Source organism: Danio aesculapii, chromosome 24 (assembly GCF_903798145.1).
Source record: "Danio aesculapii chromosome 24, fDanAes4.1, whole genome shotgun sequence".
Taxonomy (NCBI): Eukaryota; Metazoa; Chordata; class Actinopteri; order Cypriniformes; family Danionidae; genus Danio; species Danio aesculapii.
The window spans coordinates 15,163,881-15,190,371 of NC_079458.1; the positions used below are offsets into that span (position 1 = coordinate 15,163,881).

Here is a 26,491-nt window from a genome sequence, read left to right on the forward strand (position 1 = left end):
TCTAATTTATTCATGTTAATATATGATAAAAAAAAAATTCCTGGTGACACTTCCTGCTGAATATCTCGAGTGAGTTCACTTCATAAAAAAAGCCTCCTGCAATCTTTAAAAGCAGAGCAGTCCAATCAGATATGTGTGTGTGGTCTTCACTATGCTCTTAGAAATATACCAATAAACCAAATCATACTTAATAAAACAGCATTATTATATCATTTTTGAGGATGACAGTCTATTACACAAAGCATCATGAACATTTTTCAAAACGTCTTCTTTTGCCCTCCACAAGAGAAAGTCATCCAGGATTAAAAACAACATAAGGGTGAATAAACAACACTTTGCATAAATTATTCCTTTAGAAGACAGCACTAGTTTTCAGTTGACGTGAGGAATCCAATAGCGTCGCTTTCCTAACAGCTTTAAAAAGTGCCTGAAAAGAAAGCTCACAGGCTCTGATCAAAGGGTCTTGATTTCCATCTTTCTCCTTCACAGCAGATTTCTTTCAAAAGCCGTGTCATGTGAGTGGGAGATGAGCGGTCCCTATGCAGCACATTCTGACCCACAACCTATTTCTTCTAATACAGGGCACGTTTTTAATGGCTTTCTAGATCTCCCAAGATGGCGCCCCACCAGAGAAAGGACAGTGTGGGATTTTCTGCTCCAATCAAACTCTTGCATTTGCTTTAAAGTCAGAATAAAAGGAAAATTCTTCCTAAAAATGTATGCTATAGGTCTTACTGTGATCGACGTAATGTGTAATAGAAATGAACTGGTCAATTTCTGCTAAAAATTAATGATGATACCTTTTTTTTTTTACCAAAATCCAGAAATATTTTGAAAAGGTCTGATCATTGTTTAAACAATAATCGTGCTTTGTGAATGGAGATTGCATTACCTTTTGAAGATGCAAAGGTATCACAGAATATGAATTTGCTTTATATGAATTTTATGTTAAATTAAACCCATAAAACTTTTTAAAAGCATAAAGGTTTAGAGCAGAAATGCCCAATCTAGGACCCGCAGGCCAAAGATGGCCCATGCTTGCCTTTGATTTGGCCTGGCCTGGATTGGCTGATCAGGAGGACCGGGAGAATTCCCGGTGGGCCGGTCCGTTTTTTGGCCGCGAGGGCCGGTGTCACTAGCTGCTTGCACTCTCAGCAGTCGCACTTTTTTCATTTATTTGATCATAGCCTCACTCTTTTTATTCATTATTTTGCCGCAGCTTCGCTCTTTTTATTTATTTTCTCACAGCCCTGTGAGCAAAATGCAGCCTGCAGGTTAATGGTGATGTAACATTCAATCGACCCCAAACAGCGGCACCGTAGTGAAAATAAGAAATCGAATAATTAATATTAATGAATATTACACCTGCTCAATCAAAATCAGATGATTCACTACATTAAAAAATCTGACATAACTTGATCAGAAATCTCCAATATTTAGCTAAAATGTAGCTTAGATTAAGATTTAGACAAACATTATTTTATTTATTCTTTTATTTATTTATTTATTCATTGTTTTGTCATTTATTTTCAGTGTAAAATTATTACTTTCGGTTTAATGCCAAAAACGTTATTTATTTACAAATTTTTATTTGACATATAAGTTTTTTAATCTAATATTTTAATATTTATTTAAAAAAATGAACACTTTAAAATACAAGGAGTTTTCATGTGAATTTTTATTTTTTTCTTAACTAGTAGTGTTTTGAAATGAATGAATGCATAATAATCGTGATAACCGTGAAACCGTGATTATTGCTTAGACTATAATCGTACTACCAAAATCTATAATTGTTCCATCCCTAAACCTACCTGGAGAAAAACCCCAAAGCAGCTTTGTTCAACAGGCCTCTGGTAACTCTATTTGATTTATATAGTCTTGCATTCCTAAATGCACCTTAGCAACCACAAACCAACTCCATAGCAACCACCCTAAACATTGTATAGTAAAGCAAACCCAAAAATGTTCAGCAATGCCTCTTTACATGCTCCTCTCACCCATCCATTATGAGATAAACACAGACCTTACACTTAAATAAGGAAGCTTCCACAATGAGGCTTTAAATAAAACCCCAACTTCCTGCATTCCATAAGAGACTGCGGGGCATGTGGTCTTTTTGAAAGCAGTTCTCTGAATGGAGGACGACTGAAGCGATTCTGGCCCTACGAGACGGAGCCGAGAGGGTCATGCTAGGGCACACGTCTCAGGAACAAGAGGATCTGTCTGTAGAAGAGTGTGAAAATCACAAACCTCCTCCTCCTCCGCCTTCCAGCCCTGTTGCTAGGCTACAGAGAGGAAGTGGTGCGTTGTTGTTTTTTTTTCCTGCGTGTGTGTGCGCGCGCATTGGCACCCTGTGTCTAGCGTTAAGCGGCGCAAACATACACCAGTCTAGCAGTGACGAAGGACTTCCTGATCCCGATTGTACAATAATAACTGTTCCGTTTTCACCGCTTCTACAAAGACATAAGTACATGATATACAGTACGGCTGTTATTGGTGGTGTTTGGATTCCCTGCCCTCCAGCAGATACTGTCTTAATTCTCATGATTGGGGTGTCGAGTGCAGCCAATAGGGGCCATGATGATGAAACCACACAGCAATGTCTTACTGACGGCATTTTGCGGCTACAGTTACAATGCATTACTACCACAAGCTCTCGGATAGCCATTTACAGTCATTTCAGATATAATAGGAACAGAGCTCAGTGGGCATCTCAGCTGCCAATGTAGATTAAAAGGCTTCTGTGACCACAAAATGTGTTTGTTTCCGCTTCAAATATGATGTGCATCACACATGGGTTACTACATCTGCAAATAAATATTAACATTACTATTTTTTTTAGGTTGTGTTCTGAATAGCATATAGCCATGTACTATTTTAAATATAGCTGCATATTTGAAGTATTGTACATTATCACAATATCAAGTTTCATATCATTTGGTATCGATAATTATTGAATATTTTTTTAAAATCCATTTAGGAATATTTTTTTTTATTTATTTAACCACTTTATTTTAATTTACCAACATTACTAAGGCAAATCGTTTTAATAGTCAAAAACAAAAATATTTAAACAAAATATCTGATCTCTTTATAATAAAATAAACATAAGTGTTAATATGAAGTGTTAATAAGTAAAATGTGTGCACAATGCTAAAGTGTAAATGCTGAACAATCAAAGCTGTTTGAACAATAATGATACAGTAAACCTCAAGCTTTGTAAACAAAGCAAATTATGATAATCAAATCTGAACTTTCAAGTAAAGGAACCAGCCATCATTATTCAAATACATATTGCAACGTTACAAATTGTGAAGCTGTATGACTATGTTACCCCCTATGCTAAAAAATCTTTCAGAAGAGGTGCTAGTGGCTGGGATGCAAAAGAAAGAAACCAAAAAGCCGCTCGGGCGACATCCTGTTTTATTTACAATCTCCTCACTACTGCTATACTGCACTCATTTTCGCGTTCTGACTTACAGTGGCGATGACGCAACCCAAAACTCACACGTCGCTCCCCTGCCGTCTTTTTGTAACTAGGCGACCATTAACCGTTTTCTCATAGGATGATAAACGGACAAACCATTGCTTCAGCTCTGATACAAGTGCACTGTGTCTGAGGTAATTAGCCTACCGTTACTAAAATGTGTATATTCCATACAAAGTGTGAAGCAGATTTGTTAGTTCTGCTTGTATGAATTGTGGTGTGCTCGCGGCATTCTTAATAGTTTGTCAGCTGGGTGCTTAATGTGTTCTTCAACTGGGTGCGCCTGGAAAACGCGATGTGCGCGCTGCTTGCACACCATGTGGGTGTGCAATTACTCCCTATTTGCACCACAAGTCACGTGTCTACATTGAAAATTACAAACTTACACCCTAAGCTTATTGGCATTCCTTCCAAGGTGCTCGCTCAGCAGACAATTAAAAGACAATTACAGTGATTCATACCGAATTTATAATTTTTTTTTAATCGTGGTGTTTGGTCAATAAATACAGATACCATTTTTAATCACCCAGCCCTACTGTATATAGAATTTCTTTTACTTGTGTGTGCGATGCATTTTCCATCTCCATAACCTCTATTTGTTTACTCATTCCTGTTACTTAAATTAACTTTAAGGCTTTTAAGGTGGTATTTAATTGTGATCTTATGTAAGGATTTTTATTTAAATAGTTAAATAATAAAGTTTTAGTAACTTGGTTAGTAAAAACTTGATAGTAGAAATTTAGTAGTAAAATAAACTCATGAAACTTGGCATGGCTGGTGTGGGGCTAAATGATAAAAATCTATATATTTTCAATTTCAGATTAAGTTTTAGATAGTAAAATAAACCTTTGGCATGGCTAATCTATTTAAACTTTTTCATGTGGTTGTATCATTTTTTTTAAAAGATTATTTTATTATATTTTTTGAAACATTTAATACAACACAACTTTTGACTCAGCATTATGATCTGCTACCTATCTAAAGGTGCAGTATGTAAGTTTGACACCCAGTGGTTGAACTAGGTATTGCACCCCTGGTTCAAAACACATGTAAGCGCAGGTTGCCAGATTGAGGACATCAACAGCGTGCCAACTGTCAAGCCTCAAGTCTGATTTAAGTCGTGTTCTAAATAAAAGCAATGGCACGCGATAGAAAGAATATTTTCCATGTTAAAAGGAGTTTTTGTTCTAACCAACACCTCAAATTTGTATTTTAGAAACGCCTTTTATTTCTTGCAGCTGAACAAAAGGATTAACTGACAATGACCACCTCAGGTACACCTCATGTGCTTTATTCAGTGTTAAATGCTAACAATGTGAGTTTGAACGCCATTTTATATGACATTTATTTACAGACTTAAAGCAGCAGCAGATAGTTCACCTCAAAAAAAGTGTGTAATTGAACTTTAATTGAACTGTGGCTCAGTGCAAGCCAACACATATCAGTGATTCAGCTTGTACATTTAATAATGTTAGAGGTTTAATATGTATTAATTAGGTTATAAACCTTACCATTTCGTTGGTGTGCAGTAAGTGCACTATTCCGTGCTTCGTGATGGCTGTATTTAAATTTCTTATTAAGCACCTCGTATGGAACTTTGAATCTGCGTCTCATGTCGGAGACCGTTACTGTCCACTGGAGGTCACATTTGGGTCTCGTACACTTGCTTTGGGAGTCTTCCTGACTGAGGGAATGAAAATACGCTATTTTCCACAAATACAACCCAGGGTGCTGAAATATAATTGGCTAAAGTGGCACTGGCAGGTTAAAAGAACCAAAACAAAAACAGACGTTCCGGCACGTAACTCACATTTTCAAAGCAGAATATCTGACTTCAGCATTGTTTTTCAGATAAACAAGAATGTTCACTTAACATGTTTCTTAAATATCTGCAAACATATTACAGTATTTTTATGCTTTAGAAGAGTCAAAAACTAACTTGCATACAGCTCTTTTAAAGGGGTGGTCCACTATGATATCATATATATATATATATATATATATATATATATATATATATATATATATATATATATATATATATATATATATATATATATATATATATATATATATATATATATATATATATATATATCATATATCATATTTAAACTTTAGTTGGTGTGTAATGTAGCTGTGTGAACATAAACAGCATCTCTGAATGTAAAATTCAGATGCTCAAATGCTCAAAGTTCAATGCAAAGGGAGACCTTGGTTTTAACAGAGTAAGCTTAGCAAAGCCTACAATGAACAAATTTAGGGGACTACAAAAAAATACTTATGGGCCTGTGAGATCAAAAACGCACTTTTACCGCGCACACACACACTGCTAACTAATGTTAAAGCAGAGAAAGGGCTAAAATCCAAAGGCTGCTATTTCCACAGAGCTTCTTCTGTTTCTGTATTTGGGGTTCCAAATGACATGGCACATAGACAGAAGTGCTTACAGTTCAATATTAATTATGTTCCAGAGAATTATAAGATGCATCGCAAGCATGATTTGACAAAACACAGCTTCCAGAATCTCTCCCAGTTCAGTGCTGGATTCGGTTAAAATCTCCTCAAAGTAACAGCTCCAACAAGCAAAAGCTGTTAACTCTGAGCCACGACCTGTAAGTGTTTTTATTTGTTAAAATTAATCATGACATGCACAGTGTCTAGCGTTAACGGTATGCTGTAACAAGGATGTAAACAACGGGAAATGCTGTTTGTCATCGCTAACGATTTAGCTACAAATTCATATTTATCAGTCAAACTGCTGTAAACGCACACACTTCACCAGCACGTGCGTGTCTCTCTATAAGGTGCTTTCCCTGCGTTTTACATCTCAGATAATGGACTTGCAAAAGATATGTGAATGTTTCATATTACTTACACATGCATATTCCGAATATATGTGAAAGACGTCGTGTAATGCGTCGAGTTAAATAAGAAAGTTAAAAAATACAGGAGAGCTCGCCTAACTTGTGTAGCAGCAGTAAAATAAATCAAGGCTCACACAGGTCACATCCCACATCTTGTGCTTTATTCTTCTGTCAACGGCGTCACTGTATATTACAGAAAATAACTTAATCCGAGCATCAGAGAAAAAGACAAATAAACATTGGTCCAGCGCACATGCATTTCTCGTGTTACACGCGTCTACAAACAGTTCACACACACATACACACACACACACACATAGACACACACACAATGGCGACCTCTCTTAAAGGAGCCGCACCCCATTTTCACTCGTTACAGACACTTGTCAGATGTTATTTTAAAGAGCGGGCATGAGGTTGACTGACTGTTTACACAAGCACGCGCGTGCTTGTGCAGGCATGATGTGGGGCCGATCCGTGAATCGCAGCACATTTTGTTAGCTGACCTATGAGAGTCACTTGAGGGCAGGCCTTTCAGAGGAACTAGGAAATATGACAGTCGTTTTCATGTTAGCTGAGTAGCTGTATATAATCAAAATAAGATATATGAAAAAATAACATGATTTCCTTCTAGTGAAACATGAGCACACATTGCTTTGCATCTTATAAACACAACCAAGCCTTAAAATTACATTCTGGACCACCCTTTTAAGTAAAAATAGCATTATTGACCTGTCACAAGTTTATGATGTTTTGCAGAATACGAATACCTGTATTATCAAAATAACCACATATATTTAAACATGATAACTGGAGAGTTTATCATGCAGTGAAATTAAGGTCATGTAACATCAGCTTAACCGTTTCCGTTGCATATTGCCTCCTGTTTTCTATGGTTTTGCATACGGTTTCTAAAAATAGTGAGCAATATAGGGCATCTATGTGCAGTATGTTAATATCCCATTTTGAGTTGTTGTTATTAATCATTAATATCGCACAGTCGGCACACTTGTGGCTCACTTCCTTATTGCTTATGGCAGTTGGGGACAGTCTTATCTTATACGCCAGTGCTTCAGAAGTTTTCAGTTAATCTCTGTCAGGAAGCCAGATGGTTTTTCCAGTTAGCAGTCAGCCCCAAATCTTCTCATCAGGAAAGACGTGGAGCCTCAGGGCACAAGTCCATCACACATGCACCCCTTTCTTTGTGTACATGCATCTGATTCTCTAATACACAAGAAATCATTTGTCATGAGTTGGCAGTTGCTGTGCTGTTATGATTGGCTCGTGTGTAGATGTATTCAAATTAGCCACTGTTTTTGTTTAAATTCAAGTTTTCACTTTAAAAGCAAGGGATGAAAAGCAGTCATTCAAAGCAACCTAGCAGAAGCATAGTAGTGTGCTAAATTTACTTACCAACACCCTAGTAACATCCGAACACTTAAAAGCCACTAATACAGTTACTCACTTGTATGGTTTGGCACAGCTTGGCTTACTTTAATTCAGTTTTGCTTGGCTCATAGTCCAGTATAATACTGCTTTTAAGGGTGCTTTCACACTTGGTTTAATTGCTTGATCCGAACCCAAGTTCAATTGTCCCCCTTTACCACCTTCTTGGCTGGTTTGTGTTTATCATCAAGCTGCTGCAGTGTGTACAGATGTTGCTAGGTGACTGCCATGAAAGCAAAGAGCCAAAATGAAATGATGTACGCAAATCACAGTTGTTCTGCTTTCAGGTGTGCTGCGACCCAATTCGCGTACTTATACTACACCCTAAAAGTATGTACTTTTTTTGTGAAGGAAAAGTACACACGTTTGAGTGTGTAACAGAAAAGTATGCAAGCTTTTGGGACATACTAACTCGTTAACAGATTGTTGTGTTGCTTAGTTACGAGGTTTGTCAATCATCCACACATCATCCACATTTCTTTTATATTTAATCTCCTACCTTATTGGAGAAGCAACAGCAGCAGGTTAATCTCCCATTCACTAGTCTTTCATGCAGAGAAATCTCCTCAGGTGTTGGGATAATTCTGCATTCAGACGTTAATGTCCAAACACGTCTTTATATAAGTTCAGTATTGTTGTTGCAGATGAAATATAACACAGAAAACACGATTAAAACATGTTCCAGTGGGCTAGATATTAACAGTCATACAAACATCTTTATTGAAGCCTTTCTACTTGACGTTTGGTCTCACTCGTCCATCATGTTTGCAGTTTGTTTACACTTTTCATCCGCATTTGTAATTCTAAATCGAATTCATGTCCTATGTGCAATGTATTGTGAGCAATATCAGCGGTTAGAGTATGGACGCTTCTACACTTCGAGTTTTTATCGGAAATAGTAAACCATACGGGAACCTTTGGCATACTCTTTTCAACATTTGGGGCATACTAATTCTACTTTCAAATACTATTTAGGACGGGTAGTATGCGATTTGGGACGCAGCAGTGGACTCTGGTACGGTTCGTGGGTGCGCATCCAAGTTCAGAACTCGGTGTTCGCACTAGCTAAACGTACCGAACTCTGATGTCAGATGATCCCAGTGCGGACCAAAAGTGCTAGTGTGAAAGCACTCAGAGAGTTTGGGATTATCGATATAGTTGTGCGCCTATATCTCTGATATATCTTGCTGAAAAACTTTTTGATTCCGGGTTGTCCCATCCACACCTCTACTGCTACCAAAGAAAGGAACATCTGAACCTCTTTTGTTGACATTGATGCTGCCATTTTTATGTGTCCTTTTCTTGTGGCGGTATAAAATCCTGCTCCAACCCTAATCAAACACACCTGAACCCGCTAATCAAGGTCTTACTAGGTATACTTGAAACTTCCAGACAGGTGTGTTGAGAAAAGTTGGAGCTAAGCTCTACAGGGACACTGGCCCTTCAGGGCCGAGATTGGTAACCCCTCGGGCTGGGCGATAATTCGAAAACGATAATTATCACGATATATATTTTTGACGGTTCGATAATTGTTCGATAATATTTACGCACTATGCGAAACGCCTTCCGGGTGCCACACGCAGTACAAAGTTACAGCCATACAGTGTTAGTTGCACTTTGAGAAGTAAGAAAAAAATGTCACAGTCACAGACATTGTTGACAAGAAACCTCACTAGACTTTAGTAGTCTGGAGCTACTTGGTTTTTAGCAATTCGACATAAAACAGAGCGTAACAGAGCAAACTGCAGATTGTTCATCAAAAGCAATTCTTGTCATCAAAAGCAATTCATTTTGATGTATATTTGATGTTATCTACATCAAACAACAACTGATAACAACTGCTCAGTTATCTACAACATAAACCAGAAGAATGAATAACAACCGAAGTTGAAGCGCTTTAAAACAAGTCTGCTATAGTATAATGCTTTAGCGCCAAAACAATCAATTAAACTGTTTTCACAGTTTCAGTTTAATTCATTAAAAAAGTGCAGTTCGAGCAGCGTGAGCTGGACAGTCTTTACAAACTATTCGCAGCACTGATAGTATTTCTAGATTACCTCCGAAGAATTAACTAGGTCTGAAGGATGACAGCTCAGAAACTCGAGTTAATGGAGTGGCTCCCCGCATTTCTTGCCATGATGCACGATTTATAAAATGAGAGTCTGCATAGTCTATTCGTGGCAGTCTGTGAGTTAAAATTGGTTAAAACACCTGCGGATATAACGGAAATCTGCATCCCGCAATATGCAATGTCAAGAGTGTGACTGCATAAGTAAGGTAAACTGCACACACTTGTTGTAATGCGTGGACGCGTCTCACAGCACAAAAGCATAACTAAACCTTTAAATGTCCATACTTAATCAGTCATCGATAAGGTCTAGCGATTAAAGGGTTGTTGACAATCAATAGATCAAGTAATTGTTAGCATCCCTAAATAAAATAAATTAAAGGATATTTCACCCTAAATTCACCATACTCGCCATTAAAAGGACAGTTCATCCAAAACTGAAAATTGTCACCATTAATTCACCTTTTACTTGTTCCAAACTTGTTTTATTTTATTTTTTTTTCTGATGTTGAACAATAATATCCAATAACTTGTAGATGATGTCTTTGGTTGTTGAAAACCTGATTTATTTTTATTGTCATATCGCCCAGCCCTAGTAACCCCTAATTTAAATATAGCGGTTTTCGTGTTACGCGTCACAAATCCAATGACATTGGTAGTGATGATTCTTTGAGACCAATCAGAGATCAGCAGTGTATATGTCACTTTTTGAGGTGGTACTATGAAATGCATCATGTACGAGTGCAGTGCAAAAGACCCCAAAAATGAACCAAACTGTTCTATAGCATGCAGCTGAAGTGCCATTAGGTACACATGTTGTAATGGAACCATCCAATCGCCCAATCACATGGCAGTGGATAAGTGTATTTAGGCATGTAGATGTGTTCAGGGAGATCTACTGACGTTCAAACTGAGCATCGGAATGGGAAAAAATGTGACATGGTTCTTGGTGGCAATTAAGCTGATCTGAGGATTTCAGATACTGTTGATCTGCTGTCATTTTTTCTAACAACTGTCTCTATATTTGCAGAGATATGAAAAATGGAAATTTTCAGTGAGCGTCAATAGCCCCTTACACTTAGGCAGATGACGTACATGGTGGAATGGAATTTTTGCTGTTTGAGCTTATACATGACCTTTTTTTTCCCCATCGGGAGAAGTCACGTGGAAATCAGTGAAGTTCCCTATGGTCGTGGCTCTTAATCTGTGAGGAACTTAAGAGAAGAGTGGCTCATGAACACCCAATTATTTTCAAGTTTCTTTTTTACATTTAGGAGCAGTAGGCTTCAATTTGTTATGTGTTTGGAGTTGAACAAGATGATTTGTTGATTTATCGGACGTTGACCAATCAGGAGGACAAACTCTATGAACAGTGAGCTTTGTATGATGTGTTATGCATGACAGAGTAGTCAGAGATGATGGTTCACAAAGGACAGGCCTTTATAATTACCATACACTGAGTGACCAGGCTTACTGGTTTCCCAGTGCTGAAAAGAACCTGAATGTTTTGTGTAGCAAACAATGGCTCGTATCAATGGCTGTTATGAGAGGGAGAAAGAGGGGGCTCTGAAAGTAATGTTGCGATTTTTGCTTCGGAATTTGCCAGGTCATAAATTCATGTTGTATATCACGGTGTCTGAACCACTTGTGATGTGTTTACATGCAATCTTCAGACCATCAGAATCTGTGCAGCATACACCCAGCTTTCCTTACAACAAAAGTTAGCAGATTAAGTTCTGCATTTAAACCTTGAAAAAGATGAGCTACAGCAGCAGAAGGAGGGTCCACCGGTGCCACTCCTGTTAGAACAAAAAAACTGAAGTAAAAAACACACAAGCTCCCCAAAAGTGGACAACAGAAGATTAGAAAAGGTTGTCTGGTCTGTGAATCTTTCTGCCAGCCTATGAATGTTTAGAATTTGGGGTCAGAATTTGGCATAAACAACATGAAAACCAGGATCCATCCTGCCTTGTATTAACAGTTGTGGTGTAATGGTAAGGCAGAGACTTTTTTTTGACACACTTTGAGTCCCTTGGAAATAACAAAACATTGTTAACCTGAACTTGAGTTTTGCTGACCACGTCTATCCCTTTATGGCCGAAGTGTACCAGTTCTTTGATGGATACTTCCAGTAGGTTAACAGGAAGCTCAATCTCAAACTATTTTTCTGAACATGACCACGAGTTCACTATGCTGCCGTGCAAAGGCAAAAGACCAAAACTGAATCGAAAATGAGTTGTTGATTATTTTGGGGCAATGAAGACCTCCTTTATCATGTGGATAAGTTTCTTGAGTCAATATAAATGTTTATTCAAGAAAACAATGTCTCGTCTTAACAGTAACTTAAAAACCCAAGCAAAACCAAGGCAGAACACTGTAACACGAGTTAACGCTCTTTGACTTGGTTTTAGTATGCTCTAATTTGTTACGGTTCTTTGCCTTTGTTCAGCTGCATGTCGATATGAAGTTACTGTGAGCAGCCTGGAGTTACGATATTCTGCTTTTGTTTTTGCCGTCATACTTACTATCATAAATAGGCTAACACTCTTCTACATATAAAGCTCTGCTAATCAACAGTCTATAAATTGCGAGCAAAAAAAATCTAAATCCCAGTTTTTTTTTATTTAGTTGACTGGAATGCTGTGACTGTTAGCATATAGCATGATCCCACATGAAATCAGTACATCTCGCAGTTAAAACCGTTTCCGACCTTTTTTGTAACCCAATAAAATCCACTGCAGTTAATGTCGACAGAGATGTTTATTCCACAAGAATATTGATCATTATTTCATCCTGCTGGGGTTCACATCGGTCCAGTCGTTCTTAAGGTTAGCTGGGTTATTTTTAACCGTTGCTTTGTTACTAAAAAGTCAGTTACCACCACCTATTGGCGGTTTTAGTTAATGCATGGTCAACTTAATTTTTTACTGTAGTTGCATATTTTTGTTTTTGATATTATTTGAAACATTATTCATTTAAAAAAGAATTCATAAAGGTAAAGAATTTAATTGAAATTTTTATTTAAATTGCAAATACAGTGCCTTAACGGAAAAAGTGACTGCAGTCTAAGTGGAAGAGAGAATGCAGAAGGATGTTAGGAGTATGCCACTCTAAAAACGTTTAGGAACCACTAATAAACAGTGTAGATAGCTTGGTCATACCTATGATTTCGAAAATGATTTCAAAGTGAATGCAAAAGTAGTGTAACATTACAATACAGAGACAAAAAATATTGTAATACTGCAAACATTTACTTTCAAATTACAGAAACAAATTATATATGATCTATTATATTTTGGAAGCACAGGATAGCATTTAGTAAATGGCTGTAAGTAACTGCCAATCATCCAAAATAAATAGTGTGATTACTAGACACTAGAGTTGTTGCTGTTTTTTGTAAATGTTGAGCAGCAATATTGATCATGGAAGTTACTGCTTTTTGCCTTGGCTTGACTGCTTACTTTTCGCATACAATACAAAGGCAGAGGACGGTAATTTCAAACTAGGGGTCAAAGGTCAAGGTTGAGCTCAAGATTTTTTTTTTTATGTAGATAAATGTCATAACTAAAACATGTAATTGCAAATTTTCCAATGTCTTATCTATAAGTAATTTGTCCGGGCAACAAAAAAACTCATTTTTCTCAATTCAACACTTTAGTGAGTTAAGGTATTTTCCCTTTGTAGGGCAGTGTACTCAACTGGGGTCCTCCATCATCAGATCTTAATCCAGTTGAAACATTTAATATGTGGTGACATTTGTGTCATTTATGTACAGCAACACATCAGTATTGTCCAACATCTCTGAGCAATGTTTCCAGCACCTTGTTGAATCAGTGCTTCAACAAATTAAGAATAGTTTGAAGGTAAAAGTGGGTCAAACCCAATACAAACAATGGGCGAAACTTTCCCACACTGTGATTTTTCTCAATGACTATGGTGATTTTATTTAGCCATGTGGTTGTCTCCAGGTTTCTCAGCTCTTTAATACTTTCCAGTAGCAGTTGAAGTTGTTAATGAGAGCTGAAGGGACTTGTGCAACACTCTCTCTCCTCATGTCATTCTCTCTTTCCCACCGTTTTTCAATCTTTCCCTCCTCTCGCCCATCTCTGCTCCGAATCAAAGCAGTGGGAGTGTGTTTGGTGAGGAGATGAAGTGTGCATAATTCATCCTGAAAAGCACACACTGGGTGATTCAGCCGTTCAGATGAAGCCGCTTCTGCTAAGATCTGCTGCGGTGTCTCCTGCTATTGTCCTGAACCAGGAGACCCGCTGTGCGCGCAGATGATCGGTGTCCGCAGCGTCTGTTTCCCTCGTTATGAAATGGAGATCAGGGGATGTGCAGATCTTAACAGGTAAACAGGAGGGAATTGGGGGAAACCTGGGACAGTGATTTCCATTTCCACATTCCTCCGGTTCCTCCATAACAGCGCTATGATCCAACTTGCGTAATGCTTTTGGAGGTTCTTCCAATCCAAACAGAGTTGTCATCTGGTGGCATTGTAACACGCACACGCGCACACACACAAAATGGTACAGGCCAAGATCATTCACACAGGTTTTTGGGTCCGTTTCAATCGTTCTAGGAAGGGTGTTGCGTAATGATGCCGCCTGCCAGAAAGGCTTGCGTCCACCTTTTCTTCTGTCATAGATAGAGCTTATTGCCACCTGTTTAATAATGATACCCTGATGTTTGTGTGCTGCTGGTGAGTGATATTTCCTCTCTTCTGTCTTTTTTCCTCTTTAGGGACGTCATGTCAAGACGGGTCAGCTCGCTGCTATCAAGGTCATGGATGTCACAGGGGTAAGGGCCCATCTCAGTTTCCGGTTTCTGTTCACTTCCCTTTTTGTGCGTTCAGAGACACACAAACATGCATGGGTCAACGTCAGTGGCATTTTTATCTTTCTATTATTGTGAAATTACCGAAAGGTGAACTGTCAGGAAAACAAATTTTTAATACTTTATAGGGGACTGAAATGCTGGTTGGAAAAACAGTGGAGTGTCACTGGGGGTAATTATGAGACCGTTGAACTTTTGACTTAAAAAAAGAAATACAAATAAAAATGTTATTCAATGTTCAATGTTAATCAATTTCAGTGAAGTTAAAACGTGGTTCCCAACTGATCAGGCCGAGGCTTGAACCAGCGACCATCTTGTTGTATGGCGATCGTGCTACCCACTGCGCCACCGTGATGCCCGTAATTCAAATATATTAAAACATATTATATTATTGATGCGAATACATTTTTTAAGTCATGTGCTCCCTATGTTCTGTGTGGAGTTTGCTTGTTCTCCCCGTGTTCGCATGGGTTTCCTCCAGGTGCTCCGGTTTCCCCCACAATCCAAAGACATGTGGTATAGGTGAATTGGGTGCGCTAAATTGCCCATAGTCTATGCGAGTGTGTGCAAGAGTGTGTGGGTGTTTTCCAGTGTTGGGTTGCAGCTGGAAGGGCAATAAGTTGGCGATTCATTCCGCTGTAGCGACCCCGATTAATAAAGGGACTAAGCCAAAAAGTAAATGAATGAATGAATGCTAGCTATGTTGTTTATATTTTGGTGGGTTAAAAGACTTTTTTATAGATTGTTCTTAATGAAGAACTCAGATGGCTCATTGTTTTCTGACAATGACTGTGCTGTATTTTTCCGGCTCTGTCTGAAGTGTTGTCTGTTTTATTTGACAGGATGAGGAGGAGGAGATCAAAGCTGAGATCAACATGCTGAAAAAATACTCCCACCATCGAAACATCGCCACCTACTACGGTGCCTTCATCAAGAAGAACCCACCTGGCATGGATGACCAGCTCTGGGTCAGTCTACATTAGCTTTTAGAAGAGAATCAGGGTTATTTATTTTCTAAATGTTTATTCTTTGTGTTTGTAGTGCTGTGTGGTGTTAGTCGGGAGGCTGCTAATTTTAACGTTTTTTTTTGTTTTGTTTTGTTTTGTTTTGTTTTTTGTATTTTTTTTTTTATTTATTTGTCTAGTTTTAAATGCCATGTAGATTTTTTTTTGTAGCATGGCAAAAATTTACTTTTTAATTTTACTTTTTTTCGTCATTTTTAGTATTCGTTTTTTTCCCCTCAAAGATTATTTGTTTTTGTTTTTAATTTGTTGATTTATAGTTTATTTGTACTGAAACATTTATATTTAATAATTTAGCAGATGTTTTTATCCAAAGCAACTTACAGATCAGAACAATAGAAGTAAAGTAGTCACGATAGATTAATTGTTGGTATGAAATAATTATTACTAAATATAAGGTAATAAGGCTTTAAAATATTATTATTGAAAAAGCATAGCATAGATTTGAGCTTAGATTTCGCTTTGATATAACAGGATGTCCCTGGGTCTTAAGTCTTAATATGTCTTAAATTTCAATAACAAAATATTGACTTAATAATTTTAAACTGGTTTAATTTTGCAATATTCATGTAAAGCTACCCAATCAACACCTGTACACAATATACAGTCACCAACAATACATCTCAATAAAACTTTTAGCAAAACTCTATTTACAACTGTATTTAACTATATGGTTCCTCACAATAACATTTCTCCATGTATTTATAGACCATATGTGGTAAGGACACTGACCTGGACAGACTGTTGTACATTTAGTTTATTATAGTTTTTAAAGCTTGTCAAAGAAAAGTTTGTTCTAGCAGTAGGGGGTGTAGTAGCTGAAGGCAGATTCACCCTGCTTTGACTGAACTCTTGGAATATCTAATTTACTTGATCCTAATGATCTGAGTGAGGTTTGTATTTCATGAGCATATCTGTAATGTATTGAGGTCCTAGGCTATTTAGTAATTTATAGACCACAGTAATACTTTAAAATGTATGGGAGGCATTGTAAAGACCTGAGGATAGGCGTGATCTGCCCTGATTTTCCGGTTCTGGTCAAAATCCTGGCAGCAGCGTTCTGGATGAGCTGCAACTGTCTGACTGTCTTTTTGGGAAGGCCAGTGAGGAGTCCATTACAGTAATCCATCCTACTGGTCATAAAAAACATGAACAAGTTTCTTTAAGTCCTCACTGGAAACAAAGCATCTAATTCTTGCAATGTTTTTGAGATGATCGTATGCTGATTTAGTAACTGTAACCATTGACTTCCTATTAGGAAAAACAAATACTATGCAAGTCAATGGTTGCAAGTAAGAAACTCTGGAAGGGTGTGTAAATGATGAACGAACTTTCTCTTTTTTGTGAAATATCTCTTTAATGTTGAAAAGAAATATTAGTCAGCTCTAAAAATTTCATTTGCATTTCAGATGTTGTACATAAAATCCCAAAACAAACCCTGAGCTATAACAGTAATTAAACAAACATTAACAAACAGCCAAAAATAGCTAAAATCAAACAAAAAGTGCTCAGGGGTAGCTTAAATAATGTGTCGGTGCTCTTTGGGTAAGCGATTCATCAAAATTAACAGCAAAAATCTAAAAAAAAGCCTTTATCCGCAGGGCTAATCCTTAAAAAATGTCCGCGTTTTGACAAAGAACTAGCCAAAAATAGCTGTTTTATCATTTTCTAACACTAATAGCTTGTTACCTAATCATTAGAATATTTCAGGATTACATCTGGATTACATTTAGCAAACATTAATTACTTAGTAGTACCAATGCATATTTAATTGTGCATTAAGAGTTCTGATTAGTTTAGCTTGTGCACCTACAGAGCTCAAAATAGCTTCCTCAACAGAGCAATGCTTTCCAACAGTTGCTGATTTCTCACTTAGAAACACAGCGTTCACACTCTTGTGCAGAGGTGCTTTCACAAAAACCGCCAGCCTCGTTTTCTCTGCGAGCCTTGGCTTTCTATTTGCACATCAACATAAAGATAAGTGACACGCTGAAGACGTTCACGGGCATCAGAGCCTTCGGTCAGCACAACTGCCCTCCATCGGACATCTTTGTATGAAGTATTTCCCTTAAAGGAGACACAATGCTGCTGACTCCGCTTTTGTGACTTTGGAGAGTCCCAACGGATCAGCTGAATAGAGCATTCAAAGCCAGTCGGCATTTCAGAAATAACATCATATTCTGCTCATCAATTATATTTATTGACTTTAATGGTGCCCTTGGGGCCTCTAACGAGAATAGGACTCTTTTATGAGACTCCTGGGAGAAAGGGTGATACCAAAGTAGTAAAAACAAACTGCGATTTTTGATAATTTGAACACAAAGGTAGGGCTAAATTTAAAAAAAAAGAAACGGTTTAACTTAATCCTGTCATTGAAACTTTTTTAAAACTTGAAGTGAGAAAGCGAAGTAGCCCTGGGACAGCAGTGTCGCTCGCAGATCTAGCTTCAGCTGAAAAGCGTGAATTCATGTCTTTTTTTGTGAGTGTTGAATGTCTAATTTTGAATACAGGTTCTGCCTCTTCAATATGTGAGCTGCTGCTGCTACAGAATTGAATATTTGAGATATATTGAGATAAATTCTTTTATTTTTTGTGCATTAAAGTAAACACTTTCATTGTCTTATAATGTGCATTTATTTTTACTTAATTATCTCAATAAATCCTGTTTATTTTGTTCAGCGATTACGTTTTTCCAAACCCCCTTTTTCGTAATGCTAGTCTGTGGTTATTGGTCTTTCTGTCATCTATTATTCCATCTATCAGTCTATTGTTCGGTCTATCTTTCTATCATTCTTTCTGTCTGTCTATCTGTCTGTATCTATCGTTCTGTCTATCGTTCCGTCAAGAACAATATTTATAGCTATCATTTTATCGTTCTATCTATCGTTCTTTGTCGATCTGTCTGTATCTATCGTTCTGTCTATTGTTCCGTCTATTGCTCCGTCTATATCTATTGTTCCATCTATCTATAAATTGTTGTATCTATCTGTCTGTCATTTTTTTCTGTTGTTTATCATTTTTTTCAACGTTCTATCTATTGTTTTTTCCCCTATCTTTCTATCTATCATTAGATAGATAACAGTACACCCATAGAATGATAGATAGAACGATAGTTCATAGAACAATATTCATATCTTTCGTTTTATCGTTCTTTCTATCATTCTATCTATTGTTCTAATGATCTATCTATCTGTGTATCTGTCTGTCTATCTACAGTTGAAGTCAGAATTATTAGCCCCCTTGTTTACTTTTTTCCCCCAATTTCTGTTTAACAGAGAGATTTTTTTTCCAACACATTTCTAAACATAATAGTTTTAATAACTCATTTCTAATAACTGATTTATTTATCTTCGTCATGACGACAGTAAATAATATTTGACTAGATATTTTCAAGACACTTCTATACAGCTTTAAGTGACATTTAAAGGCTTAACTAGGTTAATTAGGTTAACTAGGCAGGTTAGGGTAATTAGGCAAGTTATTGTATAATGATAATTTGTTCTGTAGACTATTGAACAAATATATAGCTTAAAGGGACTAATATTTTAGACATTAAAATGTTTTTAAAAAAATAAAAACTGCTTTTATTCTAGCCAAAATAAAACAAATAAGACTTTCTCCAGGATAAAAAATACATACTGTGAAAATATCCTTGCTCTGTTAAACATCATTTGGGAAATATATAAAAAATAATCAAAGGGGGGCTAGTAATTCTGACTAATATCCGTCCGTCCGTCCGTCCGTCTGTCCATCCATCCCTATCCGTCTATCTATTTATCTATCACTCTTTTGATCTATATATTGTTCTGTCATTCAATCTATCTTTCGCTCTATCTATCGTTCTGCGTATCGATCTTTCTGTCATTCTGTCTATCGCTCTGTCCATCGCTCTGTCTATCGCTCTGTCACTGTCTATCATTCGGTCTATTGCTCTATAAATTGTTGTATCTGTCTGTCTGTTGTTTTTTTCTATCTGTTGTTTTTTTTCTATCGTTCTGTTATTTTTGTCTATAGTTTTTTTCTATCCATCCATCCATCCATCCATCCATCCATCCATCCATCCATCCATCCATCCATCCATCCATCCATCCATCCATCCATCCATCCATCCATCCATCCATCCATCCATCCATCCATCCATCCATCCATCCATCCATCCATCCATCCATCCATCATTTGGTAACAGTAATGTGATAGAATGGTAGATAGAACTATAAATCTGTTTTTCTTTCTATCATTTTTTCTATCTATATTGTTTTATAGTTCTTCATATCTAGCTATCTGTTTATCGTTCTTTCTGTCTAGCATCCTATCATTCTATTTGTCTATCATCTGTCTGTTTGTTTAACCTACAGTATGTGTATAATTGAAGAAATATTTATTTTAAACATGTAATTTTGTTCATCTTCAAAAACAGTTATGTCCTGTTTACACGTGACCTCTAAATAGAAATAATGCTGCTAACTGTAATGTTTTCTCCTGATGTTATCAACTTTTTCCGTGTGCAGTTGGTGATGGAGTTTTGTGGTGCTGGTTCAGTCACAGACCTGATAAAAAACACCAAAGGGAATTCACTGAAGGAGGAGTGGACAGCCTACATCTGCAGAGAGATCCTCAGGGTGCGTGCGTGTGTGCGTGTGTGTGTGTGTGTGTGTGTTTATGTGAGCCGCCAGGAGACATTATTAGCTTTCAGAAGTGTCATTTCTGAAGTGTGTTCCTTCATTTGACCTTCTCCTGCTGAGTTTAACCTCTTCATCTGGTTTTGATAGGGTCTGACCCACTTGCATCAACATAAGGTCATCCATCGGGATATCAAAGGGCAGAACGTTTTGCTCACAGAAAATGCGGAAGTCAAACTGGGTGAGTTCTTAGCACTAATGCCTCTCTGTAAACAACAAAACAAAAAACATAGGAAGTTAATAAGAATGGATCTAATAAAGGTTATGATTTAAAGATACTTTTTAGTATGTAAAATCCACACTTTTTTAAAGTAGCAAAAATAAAATACAGTATGATTCTATCTATCTTGCATAGGAGCCACACAATTGGGATCATCAAGGTCATTTTAATTAAGTTGATTTTATTTTTCTGATCTGGTTGAGAAAGCTTATTCATCAGCCTTGAGATTTTGTTTTAATTTCTGTGTGAGACTTTTTTTACGCAGTTACATGTTTTTATTAGTTTAAACCGTTGAGCCGAATACAGTATTAGCAATTTTAGCAAAAAATTATTCTATGAACATTCAATTCAGTTCAAGTTTACTTGTAAAGCGCTTTTCACAATAATTACTGTTTGCAAAAGGTGCACATTATTGCATTACAATCTAATTCGGAAAAGTTAAGGTTATTAGTTACCATAACTTTGTTAGTTGCTAACAATTTTAACTAAACATCATATTATTGAACTACAATACGATTTTTATTGCTATGAAAGTAACAGTGGAAGCTGTTAGGGCGTTAAACGTAAACAAACAAACAAACATCAACTTTGTGATTTTGTTTGTCATGAATTTGCCACAAGCTATTTGATACAAAGCATTTTTATATGTGAAAATAATAGCTTGGCATGATTAAGCTGATAAAATTTTTTTGTAATAAAATTAATATGCAAATGAGCTTGCTTTTTATTTTTTATTTAAAATATACATATGTTTAAGGTCAGTAAGGTTCACGAAGGGTGCATTTATTTGATACAGCTGATAATAATGAAATATTGTAGCAATTCAAGATATTTTGAATGGGTTTAATTGTAATTTATTGCAAAGCTGAATTCAAAGCATGATTACAAATGCTAATTTGGTTCTCAAGATACACTTTTTTTTTATTGAGTTTAATTATATTACAAAACCCAACAATCAATACTGAATATTAACTTGAATGTTATTTTAGAATGTACTTTGCCACACCAACATTTGTTAAACAGAAATAACATTTAAATAAATTCTAAAATAAAATACAATACTATAGATATATAAAAAATACATTTAAATTGACCAGTGTGTGTGTGTGTGTGTGTGTATATAATAATAAACAAAACAACATTGATTTTTAAATGTCATTTTTCCAAACAAGTCCAAGTTTGATCAAGATACACTTTATTATTTTATTATTTATGGTACAATCTCATAATTGGGCTGCCTAATAGTTTTGTAAACACTGTGGTAACGGCATTATTTGGTATGTATCATTATAACTAACAAATGTATACAGTAAACTGAAGGTCTTATTAATGCAATATGCTTAAATATAATATGGAACATTTCATTCTGTTGCTAATTGTTGTCAACATATAGAGTGGAGGAACTAAGAAGTCAATCGTTGCTCCATTTAGGCGGAAGGGACAAACTATGTGCTTCAAATCAGATTTATATTTTCTAATCATGAATTTTGTCACTGTTTTGGTGCCCACTAGCTTTAAGATATCAAGAACAATAGTAATACTAACATCTAAAAAACTTTATTTTAATTTCATGGAACCTTTAAACCATAATGGAGTTGACGATAACAGTTGACATTTTCCACCATTTTGTGCTTTAGCTCAACAAACTTGCCTCAAAGCTTTTTATAACCAATGTAACATAGGTGACCTGAATGTTAAGATAGACACATAATGTATTGTTTTTATAACTGAAATTGCAAGTAATACAGATTTTTTTCATGCAAATGTTTATTAAACTTGGCGAAGTAAACACACAAAAAACATGAAAATTAAACTTAATTACTTCATAAGAGTCGCAATTACAGAATGACGTGTGTGTCTTATTGCTGTGCAGAGGAACCTGTGACCCTCCTCTAGAGTTATTAGGGCTTGTCATTGAGTTGTGTGAGTTTGCGAGACAGTTCGGGCCGGTTGCCATGACGACAGTGCCTGCGGTGACGAGGGAAGAGTGGCACAGAGGCAGATGGCAGCATGCTCTTCATCAAAGACCTCTCCTCTGGTTACTGCACGCAGACACATTAAGGCCAAATCTTCCCTGTGTGTGTATGTGTGTGTGTTCAACAGTTGATTTCGGTGTGAGTGCACAGTTGGACCGCACCGTCGGAAGGAGGAACACTTTTATTGGCACGCCATATTGGATGGCTCCGGAGGTCATAGCCTGTGATGAGAACCCAGACGCCACATATGACTTCAAGGTATTTCAAGCGTTTCTTAATTATGCTGTCAGTTTCATCTCCGAGATGCTGATTGCTTTTTGGGTGAGGGCATGTTCGGGTTTAACTTTTCTTTATTGGTTACAGAGTGATCTTTGGTCGCTGGGAATTACGGCTATCGAAATGGCTGAAGGGGCTCCTCGTAAGTCTGGCACAATGCAGTGTGATGTTAAATTATGATAATTGTTTCTTCCAAAATCCACTACCTGACATAAGTCTTGTCGTTGATCCCAGTTGTAAGAGCAACAAATAATAACTTGACTTCTAGTTGATCATTTGGAAAAGTGGCAGAAGGTAGATTTTTCAGATGAATCATCTGTTGAACTGCATCCCAATCATCACAAATACTGCAAAAGACCTATTGGAACCCACAAGGACCCAAAATTCACATAGAAATCAGTCAAGTTTGGTGAAGGGAAATCATGGTTTGGGGTTACATTCAGTATGGGGTGTGTGAGAGATCTGCAGAGTGGATGGCAACATCAACAGCCTGAGGTATGAAGACGTTTGTGCTGCCCATTACATTACAAACCAGAGGAGAGGGCAAATTCTTCAGCAGGATAGCGTTCCTTCTCAGACTTCAGACTCCACATCAAAGTTCCTTAAGGCAAAGAAGGTCAAGGTGCTCTAGGATTGGCCAGCCCAGTCACCAGACATGAACATTGAGCATGTCTGGGGTAAGATGGAGGAGGCATTGAAGATGAATCCAAAGGATCTTGATGAACTCTGGGTGTCCTGCAAGAACGCTTTCTTTGCCATTCCAGATGACTTTATTAATAAGTTATTTGAGTCATTGCAGAGATGTATGGATGCAGTCATCCAAGCTCATGGGAGTCATATACAATATTAATTATTTTTCCACCGCACCATGACTTTATATTCTATGCTGTACATTATTTCTGTTAAATGTCAAGACTTTGTCTAAGCAAAGTCAGACTTTACTGTCCTAATAAAATGATTAAAAATCAAGGCATGATCATATTTTATTTTGGTAAAATAAGTGTAATCTAGAGGCCTTTGCCTTTCATATAAGCCACTTCTGATACCAAATGATCAATTAGAAATCAAGTTATTGTTTGTTGTTCCTAAAACTTGGATAGGTAACAAGACTTTGTCAGGTAGTGTATGCTAGGTACACTGTTAAAAAGTATCTGTAAATTTTATGTAGATTTTTCTGAATTTTGTGATTCATCTTTTTATTTTAAAATTTCGCCCATTTATTTATGCTTTTGAATTACGTTCTTCCAATGACTTTCAAGCTTGATAAGTTTGAAAAACTGACTTTTATTAACATTTTTAGTAGTTTAAATTAATATAGTGTCTGTGTTTTTGTTGTAAACTATGGTACATAAACCTTACCAGTACTTTTTCTGTTATTTTACAGACTTATTTCTCTATATATTATTTCTTATACACTATATTATTTCAAACTACTAAAATGTCTATAAAAGTCACTTAGTTAATTTGTAAGAGTTAAATTTTCAACATCAAAAGTCAAAATCAAGGTCCCATAATGCAATTCACGACTGTAAATAAACGGAAAACACAAAATACATAAACTATTAATTAACAGATATTTTTTACAGTGTATTTCTTGTGGTCAGACCCCTTACTTCATAGCCATTATATAAATTTGTAGCACTAAAACTGCCATTTGACTGATAAAAGATCATGTATTAAGGGGATTTCATCTTAAAAAAATATTTATTATTTTCCTGAACAAATACTGAAAACGTAAGTGTACATACAGAATTAAACAATCTTATCATGAGCAAAAAAAAACAACTATTCTGAAGTTGAAGTCATCTACGAATTCCCTGACTGATATATTTTGAGGAAATGTGCTTGTTATTGTTTAGTTTTTTGCTAAAATTTATATTGTTAATTTAACAACAGCAGTAGCAATTAAATACTCATACATTCACTTTTAAGAGTAAAGGGCGAGTCATTAAAGGTATATTTTCTCACTCGCATTGCCTTCTGCCAAATATAAATGTAAAGATTATTGCTTGATTAAAAATGTTCGATTGTACCTTTTAAGATTCCAAATGGGCTCAACTGATGAAATAAATGTTTGATATGTGTGTATATATACACAGTAGTTTAGTACATATACACTAGTGCTTTTGATACCTAGATAAAAATTGGTCAAATGTCTAGTGGATGTATACGTCACATCCTCACTAGATGTAGTGCTAATTGATAATTACTATGAAGTTGGACATACTACTTCGCTCACATACTGCACTCAAAAATTACTTTTGCCGCTTGTTCAAACTACTTATTTAAAATGAGTTGAAACAACACAATTCTTAAGTTTTTTTGGAGAAAACTTAATTATTTTATGTTCAATCCACTTAAAATTGTTAAAAAAAAAAAAAACTTTTTAGTCAACTTAATCGATTTGTGATGGGACAGTATGAAGAAATTGTGTGGAACCCAGCATTTTAACTGTCTTCGCCTACTTTATAGTATGAATGTCTGTATGTGAATGTGCAGGGAATGTGTTGTATATGAACAAGTGTTAAAGCTAAATGCACACATTGTCTGTTTTCTCAGCGCTCTGTGATATGCATCCTATGCGCGCTCTGTTCCTCATACCCAGAAACCCAGCGCCCCGTCTCAAGTCCAAGAAATGGTGAGTAAAACCTTGTATGTTAAAGGGGTAGTTTCGAGGAGTTTCGTTTTGTTGTGCTCCAATAGAAGATAGTCAAAAACATGTTGGAATTTGGTAGGCGTTGACCTCCATAGGAAAGAAATGCTATTGAAGTCAAAATGGCTACAGTTTTCCAACATTCTTTGTGTTTCGTCTGTTGGTTTACACAACAAACAGGTACTGAAAATGTATAAGAGTCTATAAAAAAGGTGATGTCATGCGTGCGATCGGATGTGATTAGGGAGGTGTAGATTTAAAGGTCCCATTAAAAGGAACTAAATGACATTTTTTGAGATGTTTGTATTAATATGTTAGTTTTACAAACTTCACGTTTGGAAGATATAAGCCTGACATAAACATTCAAAGCTTGCAGTTTGTCACTTCCATCTAAATGAATAAACTATTTTTTTTTTTACTTATAGTTTAGGCATGGGACGTTAACCGTTTTCAAGGTATAAAAGTCTAGGTTTTAAAACCGCCAAAATTTTCAGTAATACCGTTCCTACGGTATAAGTAAGATTTTTTTTATTTGAATTTTGTTTTTTAGGACAACAGTATCTTCAGCAGAAACAATATCCAAAGATGCTGTTTTAAATAGTAAAAAAAATGTTTTTGAAACGAATGAAGACAGCAGAAGTCAATGATCCATTTGAATTATTTAGCTTGATAGGTTTACTGTTCCAAAATATTATAAATCGTTCTCAAAATAAAATATATTGTTTTCCAAGGGGAAAAAGTTTAAGTTTTTTACCCAGACATTTAAAAAGAATATAGAGCAGTAATCTCATTACCGTGAAACCATGAAACCGTTATATTTTTATCCAAGGTTATCATACCGTCAGAATCTTATACCAGCCCATGCCTATTCCAGTCTTGACCAATCAAATGCTCTCTATTATCTGACATGTCCCGCCCCCTTTAGGATGATTTTCATTTTTTACATTTTTGTCATTCACAT

General features: G+C 36.3%; 1 protein-coding gene across 6 annotated transcripts in view; it reads left to right on the forward strand.

Annotated features, from left to right (window-relative positions):
- Positions 1-26,491, forward strand: part of tnikb (TRAF2 and NCK interacting kinase b) — a 137,432-nt gene that overhangs the window by 38,132 nt on the left and 72,809 nt on the right. For all 6 annotated transcript variants that reach the window (XM_056450485.1, XM_056450487.1, XM_056450489.1 and 3 more), the window contains exons 3-9: positions 14,612-14,668; positions 15,547-15,672; positions 20,235-20,345; positions 20,496-20,586; positions 22,729-22,859; positions 22,965-23,019; positions 25,437-25,515. In XM_056450485.1, coding sequence (XP_056306460.1) covers positions 14,612-14,668; positions 15,547-15,672; positions 20,235-20,345; positions 20,496-20,586; positions 22,729-22,859; positions 22,965-23,019; positions 25,437-25,515 — 650 coding nt within the window. The remainder of the gene's footprint in view (positions 1-14,611; positions 14,669-15,546; positions 15,673-20,234; positions 20,346-20,495; positions 20,587-22,728; positions 22,860-22,964; positions 23,020-25,436; positions 25,516-26,491) is intronic.